This window comes from Hyperolius riggenbachi, chromosome 3 (genome assembly GCF_040937935.1).
Source record: "Hyperolius riggenbachi isolate aHypRig1 chromosome 3, aHypRig1.pri, whole genome shotgun sequence".
In the NCBI taxonomy this organism is placed as follows: Eukaryota; Metazoa; Chordata; class Amphibia; order Anura; family Hyperoliidae; genus Hyperolius; species Hyperolius riggenbachi.
This window is the reverse complement of record NC_090648.1, coordinates 203,763,389-203,785,794: the sequence shown is the minus strand read 5'-3', so window position 1 is coordinate 203,785,794 and position 22,406 is coordinate 203,763,389. Positions and strand designations below refer to the sequence as shown.

Below are 22,406 nucleotides of genomic sequence, written 5' to 3'. Positions count from 1 at the left end.
ATGTGTTCTTAACCGCAATTTAAAGCCAAAACTTATGAAAAATAGCATATAGAGGTTGATTTGCTAATGATAATGCGCTCAAGCAGCACAAGTTAATACAAGCGAGCACAGGCTACCCACAGTCCTGTCAGCTTAGCGTGCACTCTTAACTTACAGGCGATCCTTTGAAGCGCAGCAAGATGTGATGGTAGCGTGACCGATATACGTCACTGGTCAGTCCTACATTAGTTAATGTAGTAGCAGCCGCCGCACTAGTGAAATATCGCTGTCACGCTACCATCACATCACACAGCACTTCAAAGGATCGCGCATAAGGTAAGTATGCACCCTACGCTGACTTGTATTAACTCAAGCTGTTTGAGCGCGTTATCTTTAGTGAATCAACCCCATAGAGTCTACAAAATGATTCCACATTGATGTGACCCCATTAGTGCTATACAGAGGAAGTCAACCACATGCTGTGTAAGGCAAGGGAAGCCCATTTTGCACCACACTCCCCACCATGAGAATGTGCCAAAAGCCTAATAGCAGGCACAAGAAATTGCACAGCCCAGAGGCTAACACCTATTGACATACTATGGTCCCTCAAACTTTCAACTCAAGAGGCACATGCCTTCTGGGTGTAGCATCAAAAGTATGAATGACTCTAATTGCACTTCAACTATCAGTGTGCAAAGCGGTTGATTTTTTATTTTGAGCCAGCCCATCATAGGGCCCAATGTAAGTTTGCAGCTCAGCATCACCTTCACTGCTTGATGATTACATTTGTATAGCTAGGCACTGGTTATTAATTACAACAAATAAATGAATTGCCAGGAGCCGGCACCCAATTCATTCACTGTAACCAATAGCTAGGACTAGGCTATACAATACCAATAAATCACCTAAGGAGGAAGAAAAAGAATGAAAATTATCAGTTAAGACTAGGAATTATTGTAGAAGAGTTTGGGCTTGATTTACTAAACCGTGATAACTCATATCACAAGTGTTTTCATGCGAACGCAAATTTGCGTGTGCAGCCGCCAATTATCATCACGCGCAATCACAATTTTTTGCACGAAAACTCAAAAATGCGCGCGAAAACAGCTGTGATATGAGTTATCACGGTTAAGTGTATCAAGCCCTTAATGTTAGGATAGGATTAAGTTTAACAAACAGAGTAAGGAGGTGAGGGTTAACATTAGGAGGGGATGTTAGGCACCAGGACGTGACTTAAGCTAGGGCAGAGAATAAGGTTATACATTGGGAAAGGATATACTGTACATTAGGGGTTTAGAAGGTTAGAATTAGGCATGAGGAAGGGTTTGCCATTAGGGTTAATTTTTAGGAGGGGATACTGTTACGGATTAACTGATAGCTAGAGGTAAATCAATAAATTGCTACCCATCCACCTAGGATAAATGACTACCCATCCACCTAGGATACGTAATCTCTTAGTATCAACTATCAGAGAACTAGAACCACTATACTAATTTTACGCTAATCGTCTTAAAATCGTCTTAAAACCAAACCTATTGATAACATCACCACTTTTGAAAATATATGCTTAAAGCAAACCTAAACTGAAATGAAAAGTCAAAATAACCATACACAGGTCATACTTACCTTGTATAGTCTACTCCTCAATCTCTCTCTCCTTTCGCGTGTCCTGTTTTTCCACTGTGATCGATGGAATTCTCTGTCCTCCATTTTGAAAATGGCCATTACCCCATAACAGCTTCCTGGGCAAAACACTGTTAAACTGTAATGTCGCCCACTTGAGCAATAAAGAAACATGGACATTACCTTGCTTGCAGTTGTCCTTTCAGTTATAACTGACAACAACTGATATATAACTGACAGCAACTGACATATTTCAGTTCTGACAAAATATTGTCAAAACTGTGAAGAATCCTTGTTAGAAGAAAAGTAAGCTTCTGAGAGGAGCTGAAGGCGAGGTAAGTGTGTAATATTCATTTGCAGGTACATCATCGATATATTTTAAATAATTGTGGTTGGTTCAGAAACTCTTTAATGTCCATTATATACTCCACCATGAACAAACCAAAAGATGGCCATACACACCGTTACATGTTAGAATGGGAAAAAGATCTTGGATTAGTTTAGAAGAAAATGTATGATATACTCCGATTGAAACTATATCTAAAAATAGTCTATACTATTTAGTCCTAGAAACCTCAAAGTATGGCATAGAACATATTTTACACCAGTAAGAATGCATGCAATAAACAATCAACATTCTAATCTGTGCTTCATATGATGTGGACGCAGGGGGGTGCCCTACATATATGGTGGCAATGCCCAATAACAGATATTAGAATTATGTCAATACAATGTTATTGTATTGTATTGTAATTCAGAGCCGATGACTACTATACCTAAAAACCTATGTTTATAATTGGGAAGATCAGCACCTGGAATCTCAATGGCAGAACAAAAACTCCTCCAGGACATAGCTATGGCAGCTAAATACATAATAGCAAGGAAATGGAACACCTCATACAGAAGTCCATAATTTAATCTCATCAATTATGATTTCTGAGAAAATAAATGCAATAATAAATGACTCTATGCATACCTTCCACCATATCTGGTCACCTTGGATAGCTTTCCTGCCCACCTCAGGCCTCAATCACTGTATACAATAACCAGACTTTGACCATTCTGACAACCACCGTAGAGATTATGAATAAATATTAACTAGCCAAATGTTTGTGATACACATAATATAGTTGATACAATTGTTAATAATTACACTATACTCCTGATCCGTACAAAAAAAACCTAATAATTGTTGACATGAAGATCCGGACCATGTGTGACTTCAGGTTATTTAATTTTATATAGTTTGAATCCTTTTTGGTCGGGTTTATCTTTGTTGACTTTACTAAAACATGGTTTAATATAAGCAAGTTACAATTCATATAGCCAATAATTTTTAAAATGTGAAAACTTAATTAAAATATTTTCAATGTATGTTGATAAAAAATATAATAATTTGCTGTGTTATGTTGTAATATAAAAGATATTTGTAATTCATTGACAACATGAGCATACTTTTTCATCTGAAAATGTTTTATATGTAGCTGAAATGTTATACTAAACAAATAAAAACCTTTAAAACTAAAATTAAACTTTGCTGTATTTTCACTGTTCTAACATGGTGTGAACCTTAACAGTGTGTAGAGAGCATTGCTTTTATTAGATGTTGTCTCTCAGGCCTGGTTTTTCAGGATGATGGAAATAATACCATTGCTTTAATTCCTGCTAAGGGTTTCCTGACCTTTGGTATATCACTGTCCATTCCCCTGCTGCTCCCTTGACCAACTCAGAAGATGACGAGAAAAGCTGTAGCAGCCTTTAGCTGCACTGAAGCTTATCTGGAGGAATTAGGAATTAGCTTTTATTAGAACAGACAATGCTTGGTATTCTCCTGTCCTAGAGTTTAAAGACCAACTAGGAATTCATGGCTGCTAGCAGAGGTTGTCCTACTATGCACCTTCTGTACAAATAGGAGCAATCCTAAGGATATGTTGCTTTCTCTATGTCTGACAAGGTAGGTTTGTTCCTCAGAGCATTGTGGGGCATGCGACACAGCATACTGGTTATTTGTGTATGTTCCCAATTACCAGGGAGTTTACTATTATGCATGTTTGTGTCTAGCATAATACTGAAGACGATACCTGGCCTATTTTTCTGGTTATGTTGTTTGTGTAATAGTCTGTTATGAGACTATATTATGGTCATATCTCATAGCCTTCTTTGCATTGATCCTTTGGTTTAAAGCCCACCACCCAGTATTCAATTTCCCCACAATATTTCCTGCTAAGCAGCAGCAATCAGATTATTGTGGGATTTGAAATACATAAACACCGTTATGCTAGATCTGTTGAACCTAAAGCAGACAGCATAGTGTTCTTAGAAATTTCATGATCTGGTTTTAAATATCAGCCTGTGGTCTTAAAGAACATATGATGATATAATTGCATAAATGTATTGCTTACTGTCTTTCTTATACTTAATGAATTGCTGGTCTTACTAATAATCATATCTCTGTTTTAGTTGTAGCATTCATTGACCTGTAACAGACAGTGTAGGATAAAAACACCATAAAAGTATGCTTCGAAAGAACGTACATGCAGACAGATGGGTGAATAAATTATGATACTTAAACAGATAGACTCTCTCGCCTAGACTCTCTAGCTCTGGTAGAAACTGTGTGCAATTGTGGCCTAATGGAAGTGCTTGGTAAATAGCACACCACCCAGAACATTACTACGATCAGAATCAGAATAGATTTTATTCGCCAAGTACTGGGTGTTGTGCAAGGAATTATTTTTGGCACAGACAGCACAGCGTATCCTCATGGGTAGAGACAAAACACATATATGGGTACACTTAAACACAAGTAGAGGTGGGATATGCACATATTACAGATTACTGTTACACAGTATGGATTGCTAGTAACTTTACATTACACAGTTGAGGGCATTGAAAGCTTGGGGAGTTCCTGTGCCTGGAGGTCCTGGTAGAGATGGTCCTGAAGTGGTACCCCAATGGGAGCAGATTAAGGAATCGGCTACCAAAGTGGGAGGGATCGTGTGTGATCCTCATAGCCCTGCATTTCAGTCTAGAGAAGTATAGGAGTTCTAGGGATGGGAGGGGGGTTCCAATAATCTTTTCTGCAGTTTTGATGACTCTGTAGCATCTGTTTGTCTTTGGCCTAGGTGCCCGCATACAATACAATGATGGAGGTGCAAAGGATCGACACGATTGTAACAGAGTAGAAGTGAGTCAGAAGGTTGCTGGGCATGCCAAATGTTTCAGCTGGCGCAGGAAGTACAGTCGTTGTTGGGCCTTTTTCTGTGTTTTAGTTGTGTTTTCTTCCCACCTTAGGTTGCTGAAGATCGGGGTACCTAGGAGACGGGTGCTAGGGACTTGATGAGAACCAAGGGAAGTTCAGGAGGTTACTCCTGAAGTCAATAGTCATAGTTCAATAGTTTTTGCTGAGTTGAGGGTGAGCACATTCTTCCTACACCAGTTGCAGATCATCTCAATCTCCTGATGGTAGGCCTGTTCACCGCTCTTGACCAGCAGGCCTATGATAGTGGTATCATCCGCAAACTTGTTCACCTTGACTACGATGCTGCTTGAATAAAAGTATTGCAACTTTCCAGGTGGAGTCCCAGACATAATTACAGGACATTATACAATTGTACTCTAGCTGTTCAAAAATGCAAATATAATATTATAGTATAAATACATGTTATTACTAATTTATGCTACAGAGCTACAAAGTACAGGAGTTCTAGCATCTTGGAAACATATTAACCATTACTAAGTGGGTGAAAGGAGGACTTACCAGACTTACCAACTGCTTAGGAGTCAAAAATATAAAAATAAAGAGTCCATAAACATAATCAACGGACACCGTAAAAACAGACAGTTTTGTTACTGCATTGTCTTTTTTTCTGCTTTAACTGTGCTCAAACATTAACAGTTTTTCATATCAAAAATCACCAATGTGAATTAAAAAAAATTCAGATGACACAGAAATGAGAAAAAAAATTATTTGCAGTACAGCAACGCGTTTCATGAGGATTTAAAATCCACTTCCTCAGGTCAAGTTACAGTGATTAAAACAATAATAAAAAAGGTGTTCACTACTATGCACATATAACCACAAATAAACTGACATAAGAAATGATTACGTAAAAAAATTCCATTAAGGGGACACCAGAAACTAGAACTCATCACCAAATTACCACAAAGGTCAACCTATTACACAATATGATTGTAATGCTGGGGGGTCATACTTTCTGACCACCCAGCACAACAAGACTAAGAGCTGGATAATGGAAGAGGTTACACAGGCTGCCCAGAGCAACTGCAGCTCTGGGCTTCCGATATCACTACAAATGAAACAAAATGGCAGCGCAGTGCGATGTTGCGCTGCCTTAGTTCGCACTGTGCTGCTTTAGCGATAGCAAGTATTTAGACAGGTACAAGACAGGACTATAGATTGGAGCGTAACTAGTAGCAACTGCAGCTCACAGTCACGTCCACAGAAGCAGAGCAAGCTGGCTAACAACAGTCAGCAGCAAGCATCCACCCAGGCAAGACTACAGGATAGAACGTAACTAATAGCAATTGCAGCCTATAGTTACATTCCCAGAAACTAGAGTAGCAGGAATACTACCAGTCACCAACGTGGTGATGGCAGAATCCAAGCTATCTGGATACTGGACTTCACTGATCCACCGCGGATGCAGCGAACGTCCATCAAGCATGGAACTAGGCAAAACACAATGATAAGAAAAATAACAAACGGCTCAACTAACGGATAAATATATGTTAGAAAGTCTGCATATTTATCAAGAACTTGCTAAAGCACAAATAATAAGGTCGCATAGAACTACAATAACAGAACTATACAGAGTAACAAGGTGCCCAGTAGACCAGCGTACTGGCCACTATGATGGGTGGGGTATGAAATGGGAGGCAGACTTTTATGTTGGCAACTAGAGATGGGCCGAACGGTTCGCCGGCGAACGGTTCCAGGCGAACTTTGGTGGTTCGCGTTCACCTGGACCAGGCGAACTTTTGCGGAAGTTCGATTCGCCCCATAATGCACTATGAGGGTCAACTTTGACCCTCTGCATCACAGTCAGCAGGCACATTGTAGCCATTCAGGCTACACTAAGCCCTGGAGCCCCACCCCCCACCCCCTTATATAAGGCAGGCTCGCTGGCCATGACACTCACTCGTGTGCCTGCTGCAAATAGACTGACTAGGGAGAGCTACTGCAGATTTTTTCTCCTAGGAAAAGATTAGTTAGGCTCTTGGCTTGCTCCTGGCTGATTGTTATTGCTAAAATAGCACCCCTCAACAGCTCTTTTGAGAGCTAATGTTTTCCTGATGTGTTTTTTTTTGTGTGTTGCTCACTGACACTGACATTATACAGCCCTATCTGTTGCAGCTGGACCTTGGTAATTGTTATTACTGTGCCAGCCAGGCCCTGCCTAACTATCTATACTGGGACACCTACCTATGCCTACCTAACTACTGGGGCACCTACTTACCTATACAGGGACACCTACCTACCTACCTATACTAGGGGACCTACCTATGCCTACCTACCTATAGTGGGTATCCTACCTATGCCTAGCTAACTACTGGGACACCTACATATGCCTACATACCTATACTGGGTCTCCTACCTATGCCTAGCTAACTACTGAGGCACCTACCTATGCCTACCTACCTATACTGGGTCTTCTACCTATGCCTACCTACCTATACTGGGTCTCCTACCTATGCCTAGCTAACTACTGAGGCACCTACCTATGCCTACCTACCTACACTGGGACTCCTACCTATGCCTAACTATCTATACTGGGTCTTCTACCTATGCCTAGCTAACTACTGAGGCACCTACCTATGCCTACCTACCTATACTGGGACTTCTACCTATGCCTAGCTAACTACTGAGGCACCTACCTATGCCTACCTACCTATACTGGGTCTCCTACCTATGCCTAGCTAACTACTGAGGCACCTACCTGTGCCTACCTACCTATACTGGGACTCCTACCTATGCCTACCTACATACAAGAAGATAATAAGTTTGATGCTTCATTGTGGACAGACCAAATTTGATCAGCTGGACAGCCACTGTTGTTCATTGAGCTACCACAGCCCGGCGACCATATGGGCTGGAAAACTGCCACGACCTGCACTCTGGCCATGTTGCGCATCAGTCCAGCACGCCCGTCACTACGCAAACAGCTGTTTGCGGTGCGTTACACAATGAGTTTGGTGTGTCAGTGTGAAGCAGAACTCTAATTACACTCCCTGATTGATGTATACACATGCAAGATGTTTGAAAGCACTTTAGGCCTGCAATTTAGCATTCAATGTGATTTCTGCCCTTAAAACGCTGCTTTGCGTCACATCCAGATTTTTCCCCGGGGCTATGGGCATGTGTCCCACTCCGCCATGCCCCCCCCAGGTGTTAGACCCCTTGAAACATCTTTTCCATTACTTTTGTGGCCAGCATACATTTTTCTATTTTTCAAAGTTCGCATCCCCAATGAAGTCTATTGCGGTTCGCAAACTTTTCCGCGAACCGAACCCTCCGCGAAGGTTCGCGAACCTAAAATCGGAGGTTCGGCCCATCTCTACTGGCAACAGCCAATGGATGCAGGTGTGCAAATCTCCGCACAGCTGAATGGTAATTACTCAATCCTGAGCTGGCTTGATTACCATTTGCTAGCTGGCTGTGAATGCAAAGGACCCCCATAAGAAATACATGCAGAACTATGTAACAACATGCATGCAGGAAATCCAGGGCTATCTGGCCGCAGCTCAGCTGCAACAAGCAATTGGTGGAATGATGACAGCATCCTGAGCTGCCCAGAACTGCAGAGCGATTGCAAATGATTGGGATTAGGGGGCACTGCAAATTATATTTGAGGATGTTACGTTTGGTTTGGGGAGGCTATGTCTAACTATGGGGATTTTAAATGATATGGTGTCAGGTCTGATTCTGGATTTTTTGCTGCCTAATGCAAACATTGTGAAAACGCTGTAGCACAGGCATTATTTTTGCACACCGCACATGTGTAATGATGAATGCAAGTTCAAGAGACACTGAAGTCTCTTTTTTTACCTTATTTTCTTATAAAGTCCTCTTCAGCATTAGATTCTAAGCAGATTCACCGCATTCCCGTGGCAGAATGAGTGATTTATTGCACAGAAATAGCCTTGCAAAGTTCCATAATTTTGCAGGTCGCAGATTTTGCTGCCCGGGGGAGGCAGAGCTTTGCGCAGTAGCTCTGCCTCCTATCCAGTCAATCTCCACCTCTACCCTCCTCTTCCCACCTCTCTCAGTGAAAGAAGACTGAGAGGGGTGGGGAGAGGCAGAAATCGTCGGAGATTAACTAGAGAGGAGGAAGAGCTACTGCGCAAAGCTCAGCCTCTACCAGGAAGAAAAATCTGTGAGCTCTGGAACTTTGCAGGGCTATTTCTGGGCAATAAATCACTCGTCCTGCCACGGGGATGCGACAAATCAGCCTAGAATTTAATGCTTGAAGAGGACTTTATAAGAAAATAAAGTAAAAAAAAGAGACTTCAATGTCTCTTCAAGTCTTACTGCTCAGACCCAGTCTCTCTAGCCTTTCCTGGTAAGTGAGATCCTCCCTCCCTCTGATCAGTTTTGTTCCTCTCTGCACTTGCTCAATACTGCAATGTCCTGTCTGTAATCCAGTGCCCCGAACTGTATTCCATATTCCAGATGTGGCCTTACAGGAGAGCTAATCAGTTTTATTTTTAGAATTAGTACATAGAGTTTTCACTTTTGCTTTTGTTTTGTTTTAACTGAGAAAAAAAAATCATTATGGGGTCACTGAGCTCCAAATATGGGAGAATATCCCCATGGTTATTATGCTGCCCCCTACCAGTATTGGTCATCCCAGCGCTAGGTTAATTTGGGTAACAGCAGTCCCAATCCTGACAAGTAAATATAAAACTTAAAAACTGAAGTTAGGAATGTCAGAGGAGGTTCAGGGTTAGAGAGTAAGTGTCTCAGTGTCTGTTAAATTAGGATTAGGCTAGATTTATCCACTAAGGTAGGCCAAAGGATCACATTAGGATAGGGTTGTTAAAAGATTTGTAAATAGGATAGGGTCAAGTATTGGTTAAAGGGCAAAAGTTACTGGAGCCAAGCAATAAAGTGCTAGATCAGGTGCCAGGTTAAAATTATTATGATAGAGAATAGCAATAACAGCACACTGTTAACAATAGTGTCAGCTACAGTAAAGGTAGGTTAGGCAAACATTGTGATTGGGGCTTGGCTAGGTAGAATAGTGTGTGTGTGTGTGTGTGTGGGGGGGGATTAAGAGTATTTTATGGGAATGCCACAATAGGTATTTCAAGAATTTGCATTGGGATTGCCCAGGTAATCAGCATGTAATATAGTTAGAAATATAGTAAATTATATAAATTAAGGTGGCCACTAACGATTCAATTTCTAGCGAAAATTTGTTTGAGCCATTAGTTAATTCTGATCAGAAGAAAAATCATTCACTACACCATCAACGAACCAATCTTTGCTTCCTATCAATCACAACCAACAAGAAAATCTAAATTTTGGTTTGATGCAAATCCATTCGGACGACTATTTTTATAATCATTCGTAATCGATTGTGCCCATTAACGGAAATTATTTACAACCAACCTGATCAGAATTTCTGATCGCTCAAATGATTTGTGGCTAGAAATTGGACCGTTAGTGGCCACCTTTACAATAATTACATCAGATCAGATCAGATTACTTTATTTCTTCTTTGGCCTAATATAGTACACTCAGTGATACCAAGAGGGAGAACTCCCATTCCATGGTTCCCAATAACCCTGCCCTGGAGACTGTGTTCCTCTGCCTGTAACCCTTTTGGCTTTTAGAGTAGGAGTGCTAAATATAATTGAGATTTAATTAAAACATTACATTTTATTAAAAAAAAAAAAAAAAAAACAGTATGTCTGAGAAGCTAGGATGGCAAGCATGTGCTCGGTACCACTTTTTTCAGTTTATCTTATATTGTGTCCTAACCTATTCCTCTTCCTCCTCCTCATTCATTCAGTTGGCTCTGACTCTTCCTGACCATATGTACTTCACACCAGATGTGTCTGTCAATCATTGCTTTTTTTCAGCTGTTGCGTAGGCATGTTCATAGTTTCACATATGCTGTCTATTCATCTTAGCCTCTGTTGTCCTCTTCTTCTTTTGCCCTCAATTTTTCCAAGTGTCAAGGATTTCTCCAGAAAATTCAATCTTCTCATTATGTCACTGAAGTATTTGAGTTTTAATCAGGGGAGGACTGGCCAGGGGGGAAGCAGGGAGATTTCCCCCCAGGCTGCCTCTCATTTAATGATTTAGGGCTGGCCGATCCACCAATCTTTTCGATAATTATTATTGAATCAGATGAAAACCTGTGCTGCCACAAGCATGCCCAATCAACGATTTGACTGATTTTGGGTGGAAAATAGTTGAATGTATTGATTTGAGATGCTGGGAAATCTCAGGTCGATGTGGTCGATCAAGTGCAGCAATCACGAACTATGAATGTGACGGAAACCCGGGCCATTGTCCCTCAAAATATATTATGTGCCCCCCGATGCCTGTCACGCTGTCCCTCAAGTGTCCTTGCTGCATTTCTGCATTGGCGCCCTACATGACCGTCGGCATATAGCACATGGGGCGCATGTGTGACATCATTTGGGCTGGGGCTGCCGTGAAAACGGACCTCTAGTTTGTGTTTTCCCTCCAGGCCAAACGGCCCCAGTCCTCCCCTGGTTTTAATATTAGTATGAGAACTAACTATCCTGATTTTTGTTGGTAAAGTGACATCTCTATCCTTTACTATCTTGGCCAAACTTGCCATAGCTTTCCTACCAAGCAACAAGCATCTCTTAATTTCCTGGCTGCATAACCATCTGCAGAGATCTTCTATCCCAGGGAGATAAAATCTGGTACAACTTCTAATTTTTCTACATTTATTTGTAGATGGCTTATTGGAACAGATTACATGACTTTAATTTTCTTGATGTTAAGCTGTAGGCCAGCTTTGGCATTTGTGCTGGGGCTCCCCATGTCTGAGCTTTGAAGATGCTTTGCCAGGGCTCCGATGATACTGTAATTACAGCGCTGGACTCGGGATTAACAGCAATAGGTGGCGGATGTCCGGCAGCTGAAAGTAAATTACTTGTGGGTGCCTGTCCTAGCTGCGGGGATTTTGGCAATGTACGGATGGCCTGACGGGGAGCTCTAGGAGTTACTAAAGGGTACCCCCAAGATGCAGCGGTGCAACACATACGTTAGCATGTTTAGACCTGCTCTTTGCAGGTCTAAGCTAACGCTCAAGTTTGACAGGAAGCATTGCTTCCCGGAGGCATGAAAACAGCAATTGGATAGTGTGTAAAGAACTTGCTGGCGATTATATTGCCCAAGCGTGTTCTTTACCGCCGCGGGGTGATGAATGTCATTGGATTAGGTGATGCTCTCATCGCCTAATTTCAAAACTCACCAGAGCTTATCATTGGCGAGTTTGGCAATAGGATATGGCCCTACGGCCCCAATTCAACTAACTTTTCACCTGAGTTTTGTGTCATGAGATAACTTTTAATTTTATCTACAAAATAATGTTTTAGCAGCTAACAATTAAAAAAAAAAAAACTTAAATGTAGGTAAATAAGTAATATCAAATTTAATTTGAGTATTTCCTTTCTTGCCGGGGCAAAAAAAAAAAAATACTTTGTTTAGCCCTCAATCTCTAAATCTGAGTTATTTCTTCTTGCTCTGGATTTAATAGTCTTTTCTCTAGAGTTTTTACAAATTATGATTGCAATACCTTTTCAGCCTACAGCAACCAAGAATACTTAAAATATGTTCTCCGAATTTATCTGAAAAGTAACACTAAGGTCCCCAGTTTAACTTGCCTAGGGCTCCTTCCAGCCCCCTGTAGTCATCCTGGTCCCTAGTTGTCGTGTCTCTCTTCAGCTGCTGTCCCCCGCAAAAGCTGCATGCTGGGCCTTGCACGCTTCATTCCTACTCCTGTGGTTGGGAGTGAACTGCCCTTGCTAACTAAGGGCCCGTTTCCACTAGTGCGGTGCGGAATCGCCGCATATCACCGCTGACAAAATCGCATGCGGATGCGATTCCGCATGCGTTTTTTGCCGCGATTTCGCATGCGATTTCGCATAGGCAGGGTATATGCGATTTTAACCATGTCACTGCCTGTGTCAATTTACATTACTTTCAATGCGAAATCGCACGCGAAATCGCGGGAAAAAACGCATGCAAAAAACGCATGCGATTTCCCTATTAAATACATTGCCTGCGATTCGCCTGCATTCCACACGCAGGCGAATTCTGCAGGGTCTACCGTGCAGAAAAATCCTGCACATAAAAACGCAAATGAAAACTGACAAGTGGAAACAGTCCCATCCACTTGTATTGCCTATGCGAATCCGCATGCGTTGTCTGCATGCAAATTCGCGCTAGTGGAAACGGGCCCTTTAGAAAAAATTGCAACTGCACATGCAAACGCTCCTGGTGAAAGCAGCGTGAAAGAGGGGTACAAGGCCCAGGGCCGTGCATTCGCAATAGCCCACATCTGGTTGAGACGGAGAGATTTAAAAGGGGCACAACAGCTAAAGGGAGAAGCGCAGAGAGACAGTGAGGGACCAGGACAACTACAGGGGGCTGGAAGAAGTTAAGTTAAACTGGGGACCTTACTGACCCTTTAAGTTCCTTTTAAGTGTCATAGTACTTTTCTTACCTATGTTTTAGTAATTTATTACTCCAGCTATGTGTTGAAAGTAATTTATTACTTGCTATATGTTGAAAATGCATTTTGTAGATAGATGAGACAACTCAGGAGAAACGTTTATTGAATGAAGGCTCAGTCTACACAGTAATTTCTCTGCACAAAAAGTCCCTCAAAAGAAGTTCCATAATTAGCATGTTACTTTTTACACCTTATTTCTTGTTACCTTAGTTTAAAAATGTTTTGTTACAGAGTAGATATCAAATGTCTTATATAAACATACTGTAACTCATAATTAAAGTTTAGTGGATCAATTTCATTGTCATAAGATGACTTTTTGAAGTCTGTGTTTTAATATTGTTTATTTTTTTTATGAATGTGATTTTCATGTTGAGGATAGCCAAGTTTACACCTAACAAATACAGAAACCATTGACATATAGTACGTTAAACTGTTTATATTCAGTTGTACAGTAATAGACCAAGCAATAATTTGTGTTGTCTGTGGCTAGAGAGAGGCTTTACTGCAGCACCACCTACTGTCTGGTTGTGACACCACACAAGACCTGTTTTCCATACTCAAAGATTGCTTTGCAAGTGTTTTTTAGGTACTGCTAGTATCAATGTAACAATTCATATTATATATTGCTGAAATGTAAAGGGAACCTGAAGCGAAAAGTATATGGAGGTTGCCATATTTATTTCCTTATAAACAATACCAGTTGCCTGCCTGCCTGGCTGCAGTAGTGTCTGAATAACACCAGAAACAAGCATGCAGCTAATCTTGTCAGATTTGATGAAAATGTCAGAAACACCTGATCTACTGCATGCTTGTTCAGGGTCCTGGACTAAAAGTACTAGAAGCAGATGATCAGCAGGACAGCAAAGCAACTGGTATTGCTTAAAGGGACACTTAAGTCAAACAAAAAAAATAAGTTTTACTCACCTAGGGCTTCCAATAGCCCCCTGCAGCTGTCCGGTGCCCTCGCTGTCTCCCTTCGATCCTCCTGGCCCCGCCGGCAGCCACTTCCTGTTTCGGTGACAGGAGCTGACAGGCTGGGGACGCGAGTGATTCTTCGCGTTCCTGGCCACAATAGCGCCATCTATGCTGCTGTAGCATATATCATATACCATATAGCAGCATAGAGGGTGCTAATGTGTCTGGGAACGCAAAGAATCACTCGCGTTTCCAGCCTGTCAGCTCCTGTCACCGAAACAGGAAGTGGCTGCCGGCGGGGCCAGGAGGATCGGAGGGAGACAGCGAGGGCACCGGACAGCTGCAGGGGGCTATTGGAAGCCCCAGGTGAGTAAAACTCATTTTTTTTTGTTTGACTTAAGTATCCCTTTAAAGGGAAATAAATATGGCAGCCTCCATATCCCAAGTGTCCTTTAAAATGATCCTGAATCAAAACTGGCACAGCTTCACAAAGGGTTAGGCTGCATGTATTGCATACACTCCTGCCTGACTCCCTGCAGTGTTATACACACACAATCACCACATTGAAGCAGAGGCTAGAGCTTGTGGGTGAAAAAAGGGTGTGGCTTCACCTGAGGAGTGTGTGTGTGTGTGGGGGGGGGGGGGGGGGGGAGTGGGAGTTGAAGTGCTAAAGGATGTTTTTATGTTTCCTTTCCACCCACATGACACAAGGGCAGCCCATTCTCCAATGCAGAGCTGTATATGGTCATGTGCATAGGTGGTGGAGTCAGCATGGCTACAGGTATACTACCAGGAAGTACTGACTGCAGAGTGATTGCCACAGCTCTGTCTAGAGCTTTTTTTTCCGAATAAGCATGGGCAATGGCAAGCCTAAATACAATACAACCATAAAGTTTAACACCAGGTCACGTTAAAAGAATTTTGCAAGCAAATACATTATAAAAAGGAGAATAATCATTCCCCTGATATTAATGCCGAATCCGATATGTGGTAGCATAGAAATGTAATATGGACAGATTCATCAGGCCCCAAATTGCTCACTGGGCACTCCTATAGCTGTATTTCATTGCAGGCTATGGCGGCACCCAGGGCCGAGCTGAGGCAGAGGCGAGAGAGGCTCCAGCCTCAGGGTGCATTATAGGAGGGGCGCACAAATCACTCAACCATCATTCTCCTATTGTGTTTGAAGCAGAGAGAAATAAGAAAAGAGGATACATGGCAGTGACTGCAAGCCAGATGCCTAGAGATTAAGTTGTCTGGGTGGTTGGGGTGGGTGCCTAGGTGGTTGGGGGCCGTGGGGTGCCTCTTAGTCTCATAGCAATCAGTGTGTGACGGCTAGGGTGGGAGGGATGGAGGGGCGCACTTTGGTGTGTCAGCATTGGGTGCTGGAGGACCTTGTCCTGGCTCTGGTGGCACCCAAATTTCCAGTTGCCGTGGGCATTTTTTGCCCTGGTCTTCTTCCAGCTCCCTGTAATCTATGCCTTACAGACATTCCATGCCGATCCGATCAGCCACTTTGACCCTGACTGAGCCTGGGCATGCCTGGCCCTGGGTGCACATCTCTCTTGATCGCGCGATCAAGGAGAACAGGCAGCTTTCGGAGGGGACAGCTGCTGATTGGATTGGCATGGAATGTCAGGGGAGGACTACATGGACTACAGGGGGCTAGAAGAAACCCTAGGTGAGCTAAACTGAGCAGATTTATTTCATGATGATTAGCAGGATGGTCAGACGATTTCCATTGTTTAAAAGGAAATATATGTCAGCCTCCATATTTCTCTCACTATCGGTAGGCTTTTAACCCTCCCTTCCCAACATAGTTAACAGACTTCCCAGCCTCCCCTCTTCATTCCCAGCTGCTAATTAATAAAAAGGGAATATGGGATGACCACCCACATTTTTTCAGATTTACCAGTATTATTAGGCTCCACCAAATCTGAAATGTAATATTAAGGCAAAAAATATAAATACATTGAGTATAAAACAATGGAAGCAATACAAAATCTCAACAACTATGTAATCGATTAGGGATGGCAGGCGCGGGCCTGTTTAAGGACCTGGGCCTTTTTTTTTCATTTTGCTGTTTGTCATTCGATTGGCTCACAGTGATCGCCTGATAAGAGCCAATGAAATTGGATCCTTACCGATAGGCAGAAGCTCACCTGTCACATGACAGCTGAATCTGCAGCCACAGTAAGCAGCGATTGGCTTGGGACCGTGAAAAGTGGCGTAGGATCTATGCCGCATCAGAGATAGAGAGAGGCAAGCATGGCGTTGTTTCTCACTTCCGCGGCCCTGAGCTGGTTAATATTCTGCACGTTCTGTATTCTTTTGACATTATGTAGCGCGACAGAAGCACGTAATCTCCTTTTGCTTGCATGAGTTTCAGGAACAGATTTTATAGTGGATTGATCAAGCATTGAACAGAAAGAGTTCCTTAATTAAACAGTTGAGCAGAATTTGACCCAACAGTCACACATCATTGGCTAAGAAAAACATACAGAGTCAACAGAAAGCACAGGCCATCCATAAATATTTATACTGACATTTTTTCCCTGACACTGGTGCTGTTAATAATGCTGTGTAAGCACAGCTAGGGTTACATTATTTTACTTACAGTTCAGGGAGAATCAATCATTCTATTGCTCTAGGGAGAATAACCAGACTATGTTATGGTCTTCTAAGAGTTGTGAGTGAGATTGTACATATGTTTTGATTAACAGATGATCCATTAGGTTTTTGCTGAAAAGGTTACGATAATTGATAACATCAATGATTATGTCATAAAAACTAAGACTATGAGAAAGTCACCCTGTCTAAAGTTGTTTGTGTATTGCTGCTTATTATCTTCTTTTATCCTCTGCACTGTAACTACACTTTTGTGGAACAAAATGTAAAGCATTTGCTTCAGGGAAAGAATGCGCTCTGCAAATATTTTAGCAAACTTTTCTAAACATGACTTTATTTTTAGCCATGATCTGTCTTTTCCCCACCAGACCTGGGTTTTTTTGCACATGGGCTATGAGCAGACAATTTATATAGGCAACTCCCTGCCACTATCATTAAAAAAAATGACAGACTATGTACCCAAACAGTGGATTTAACATGGCTGCAAAAAGATCAGTTGTTTACTGGGTGACTCTGGTTAAAGAGTATAGAAAGTGGGTGGGGCCACCAGCAGCTAATCATATTTCTTAAATTTGTTTCAATGAGGAAATTGCAATCGCAACCGCAATCATAATTTTGCGTCATGATTTTGCAATGATTTGCATTGTGATTCCCATCCAATTGAATAACACTCATATCTCAAATGCCCACAAAGCTCTGCATGCAGCACGTTTGTGATTTATGCAAGTCCCAAATGCTGCAGGGAGAATGATCTCTTAGGGATACATTAGCAGCAGCGCTTTGCTGATCACCAGCGATCAGCAAAGTGCTGAAAAGCGCCCAGGTGTGAACCAGCCCTCAGAGAGCAGTGTTGTCTGTATGCAAATGAAGCAGTCCAACAACAAGTTAAAGCGGACCCGAACTCAGAACTTCCTCTCTCTAAAAGAGAAGCAACAGCATAATAACATTTAAAGAAAAAAAAACATTTCTTTGTTACAGCCCATGCAAATCCTGCAACAAATCTGCAGTTTATCTACCTCCTGCTTTCATGGAAGCAGACATATTAACATCCTATGCTTACAAATTAGGTCTCTGCCGTGGCAGTCACCTGACACAGCTGAGGGTTTAAATTACAACTTGTCACAGATGAGGGAGAATTAGACCCTAAACCCTCTAAGTAATATAGGATGTATTTCTGTTTTACTTCTGTCCTGTGCAAGAGTTCAGGTCCACTTTAAAGGAGAACTGTAGTGAGAGGTATATGGAGGCTGCCATATTTATTTCCTTTTAAGCAATACCAGTTGCCTGGCTATTCAGCTAATCCTCTGCCTCTAATACTTTCAGCCATAGGCCCTGAACAAGCATGCAGCAGATCAGGTGTTTCTGACAAAGTTAGACAGATATGACAAGATTAGCTGCATGCTTGTTTCTGGTGTGATTCAGACACTTCTTTAGGCAAATAGACCATCAGGGCTGCCAGGCAACTGATATTGCTTAAAAGGAAATAAATATGGCAGCCTCTATATCCCTCTCACTACAGTTCTCCTTTAAATAGAGATCCCTTTGTAAACAGAAGCAAATTGGTTTTGTTTAGTTAGCAAACACTACTGAAAAGTTTCCACGTTAATGACATCTTTTTGTTGGCAGCTGAATGAAGCAGATTGTAGGTCACACTAAAATGAATGTTGTTCAATTTCGGATATCAAGTTTAATCCCTTGCATTCAAATTAGGAATATGACATTGCAGAATGGTTCTGTATACTGTTGCTGCTACACGTACAAAGTTGATTTTTTTTAGTGGAGTTTAACTTTTATACCTGCATTTTACATATTCTAAAAATAAGATCAGCTTTGTTTAAGAAACACATTTTTAGAGTTTAGTGGAAGCATGCCCATAGGTATTCATTGGAGTCAGTTTTTCTGCATCCATTTTGCATCCAATCTGCGTGTAGTGGAAACAGGCCCTTAAAGTGGACCCAAATTAAAAATACAAGATTTCAGAATTAAAATCTATTTTCTAAACTATAATAATAAATAGAAGCCTTTTTTCAGCTGCATGATGACAAATATAAAATATTTTACATTTATTGGAGGAACCTCTCCCTTCCTTTCATATTGCTGGGACAGAATCCGGCAGACTGGTGGAGGAGATAAAAAAAACAAAACACAGGCTGCTACTGATGATGTCACGGGGGGGGGGGGGGGGGTGATCTCAGCTAGTGTGAGATTTAACATAGACGACACCCCTGTGAGGGAGGGTAGCTGATGACAAACACACCCATGATCTACAACCTCCTACTAAGCTCAGAAGTAATGGCTGCCACCTGTATAACCCTAGTTATGAAAAGAGAAGGGTGAAAAGCATGCACTGAAATGCTCATAGGCTTGAAGGAGTGTTTATTTATCTTTGTATGTGTCAGAGAGGTGCAACTAAATATTTTGAATTAAAAAAATGTTTGGTTTGAGTCCGCTATAACATTTTTTATATATTTCAATTAGGCCAAATTGCAACCACTCTACCTGCAGCATTTTTGGAGCATTTGTGCTCCAATACAAAGAACAATACAAAGATTGCTGCAAAATCGCTTTGAAATTGAAAAAGTGATTTTGTAGTGATTTTACTATGCGAACCTCAAAAATAAATAAGAAATCACTAGATCATCACAATTGCGATTTTTGATTGCAAGTGGTTCTCAGGTCTGTGAGTGATTTTGTAGAGTAAATAAAAAGTTGAGAATTGTAACCATAAACACCACATTTCATGAGATTTTACCAAATGACATACAACAGCTGTGAGATAGTAATTAAAGTGATCCTGAAGTGACATGATGAGATAAACATATACATAAATGATACTAGCCCTACTAAGAAATTTAATTATTAAGTCTCTTTCTGTTTTCCAGTACAGTAAAGGTGGCCATACACTGGTTGATGTGCCATTAGATCGACCAGCTGACAGATCCCTATCTGATCGAATCTGATCAGAGAGGGATCGTATGGCTGCCTATACTGCAAACAGATTGTGAATCGATTTCAGCCTGAAACCGATTCACCATCTGCTGAGCTGCTCCTGCCGCCTGTCCCCCCCCCCCCCCCCGTATACATTACCTGATGCTGGCTCCCGGGCATCTTCTCCGCACTGCACGGCTCTGTTCCGGCTCCATCCCGGCGCTTCCTGTGTTACTCCGTGACCAGGAAGTTCAAATAGAGCGCCGGGATGGATGGAGCCGGAACAGAGCCGTGCAGCGCGGAGAAGACGCCCGGGAGCCAGCTTCAGGTAATGTATACTTGATCGGATCGGCCGCCGCTAGCGACGCGCACTTTACCCGCGGGCGATCGAGGGTAATTTCACGCACGGCGCGATCGACGGACCGATCCGATTTCGGGAGGAAATCGGATCGGCGGCTGCATTTACCGCGAACGATTGGCAGCAGATTCGATCCCAGGATCGAATCTGCTGTCGAAACGGCCGCGAATCGAGCCAGTGTATGGCCTGCTTAAGAGTTAAAGGGGAACTTCAGCCTAAACAAACATACTGTCATCAAGTTACATTAGTTATGTTAATTAGAACAGATAGGTAATATAATCTTTTACCCACCCTGTTTTAAAAGAACAGGTAAATGTTTGTGATTCATGGGGGCTGCCATCTTTGTCATGGGGGCAGCCATCTTTTTGGTTGAAAGGAGGTGACAAGGAGCAGGAGACACAGTTCCAACTGTCCTGTGTCCTGATTACCCCTCCCAGCTGCACACGCTAGGCTTCAAATGTCAAATTAAAAATGTAAAAAAAAAAAAAATTCACCAAAACAGCAGAACGAGAAATACAAAATTAGAAATCCCATCATGCTTTGCACAGCATCAGGGGAAAAAAGCCCGGGCAGTTTTCTTCTGTGCAGCTAAAAATGAGGCTTGTATAAGAGAAACAAAGTTCTGATGCTGTGAAACTGTTAAAGAAACACAAAGCCTTTTCAGTGCTGCTGAGTCGATTTTTAGTCCGGAGGTTCACTTTAAAATACTTGAGTTGCTTTCTATGTAAAAAAAACTTCTCTGAGCTTGTCGACTAAATTAGTAGAAGTCATTCTTGTTTTCTGAAGATCTTAAACAGCCATGAAACAGTGAGGGCCCATTTCCACTATACCTAGATAAATCTGCATAGAAAAAAATGCTTGCCGATTCGGGGTTTTTTTTTCACGCGAAATTCACATGCGGAAGCAATTTTTTTTCCAATTTTCTTATCTTCATTCATTCATATTAACATATTTTCAACGCGAAAATGCCTAAACTGCGTGGAAAATTGTTACAGAGGTGGCCGTTTATTTTTTTCGTCTGCGGAGAGAAGTGAATTTTGCATGTAATGGAAACAGTCCCATTGAAATACATTGCATATGCAAATTAGCTGCATGTGAATTTGCCATACTGGAAACAGGTCATGAGAGACAGCTTGATATAAGGTTTTACTGCAGGAAAGTTCGAAGGGTCATTATTCTTACAGCTTAGAAAGCAGAGTGCAGATTCTAAACTGCAACTGTGACAGTATGATGCATGTTATAAATCAATGCTGTCCAACTTCACGGGCATGGATGGCCACATTTTTGTTAGACTACATGGTGGAGGGCCGACTCAACTCAACATCCTGCCTTGACTTTTCGACCCCCCCATGTCTTTCCACCCACCCCATCCCAAAGGAAAAAAACAGACTGGCAGCTGTTTCCCACAAAGCACAAATCAGATTGGCAGCAGCTCCACACACAACTCAATTAAATTGGCAGCATAGGAGACATGGGATTAACATCCTGTTTTTACAAATTAACTCTCTGGTGTGGCAGTCAGCTGAGGGATCAAATTACAACTATTGCTTAGTCACAGAGGAGGGGAATTAGAAAGTACATACATGGTACATTTCTCTGTTTTCCTTGTTTCCTTTCCCTTTACACTTTAAAAAAAAAAAAGTATGCTATGCGATTATCAGCAGAGGGGGATGCGGCAATGGAAAACAATGCTCATTTTTTTCCCCCTTCGTGATCGCACTGCAAAAAGAAACAAAAAACAAAAACCAGCATTACTTTCCATAGCTGAATCCCCCTCTGTTGAAAATTGCATAACATACTTTAAAAAAAAAAAAGTGGAAACAGGCTCTCGTGCTGCTATCGGGGACTGAAGGAGGTATAGAGCCTGGTATGCTGCTGTGAGGGGAAGGGAGGGTGGTGAGGCTAATACTGGAAACAGGCCCTTAAGTGGCCATTTTACTGGTCCCCGGGCACAATCTCCCCTCTCAAGCTTGCGGGGCGCGGCTGTTCGTGCCAGCCGCGTTCCTGGTGAGTAGTGTTGTCCGGATCATGAACGATTCGGATCTTTGATCCGAATTTCTTTTGTGAGTTGAATCATCCGGATCATCAAAATAAACGTTTCGGTTCACAAAGGGGGTGGAGCCAGGAGCAGCACACCCCCCTCTCAGCAGGCAGGGGGTCCTGGAAGCAGAACAGAGATGGATTGCTCCGTTGGAGGGGAGCCAGCCTTGCAGGGACAGGTAGATGAGAGA

At 42.1% G+C, this 22,406-nt stretch overlaps 1 protein-coding gene across 1 annotated transcript in view; it reads left to right on the top strand.

Moving 5' to 3' along the window:
* Nucleotides 1-3,475: 3,475 nt before the first annotated feature.
* TRPM1 (transient receptor potential cation channel subfamily M member 1) overlaps nucleotides 3,476-22,406 on the top strand; it is a 299,961-nt gene continuing 281,030 nt past the window's right edge. The window contains exon 1 of the mRNA XM_068275588.1: nucleotides 3,476-3,556. Coding sequence (XP_068131689.1) covers nucleotides 3,545-3,556 — 12 coding nt within the window. The 5' untranslated portion in view covers nucleotides 3,476-3,544. The remainder of the gene's footprint in view (nucleotides 3,557-22,406) is intronic.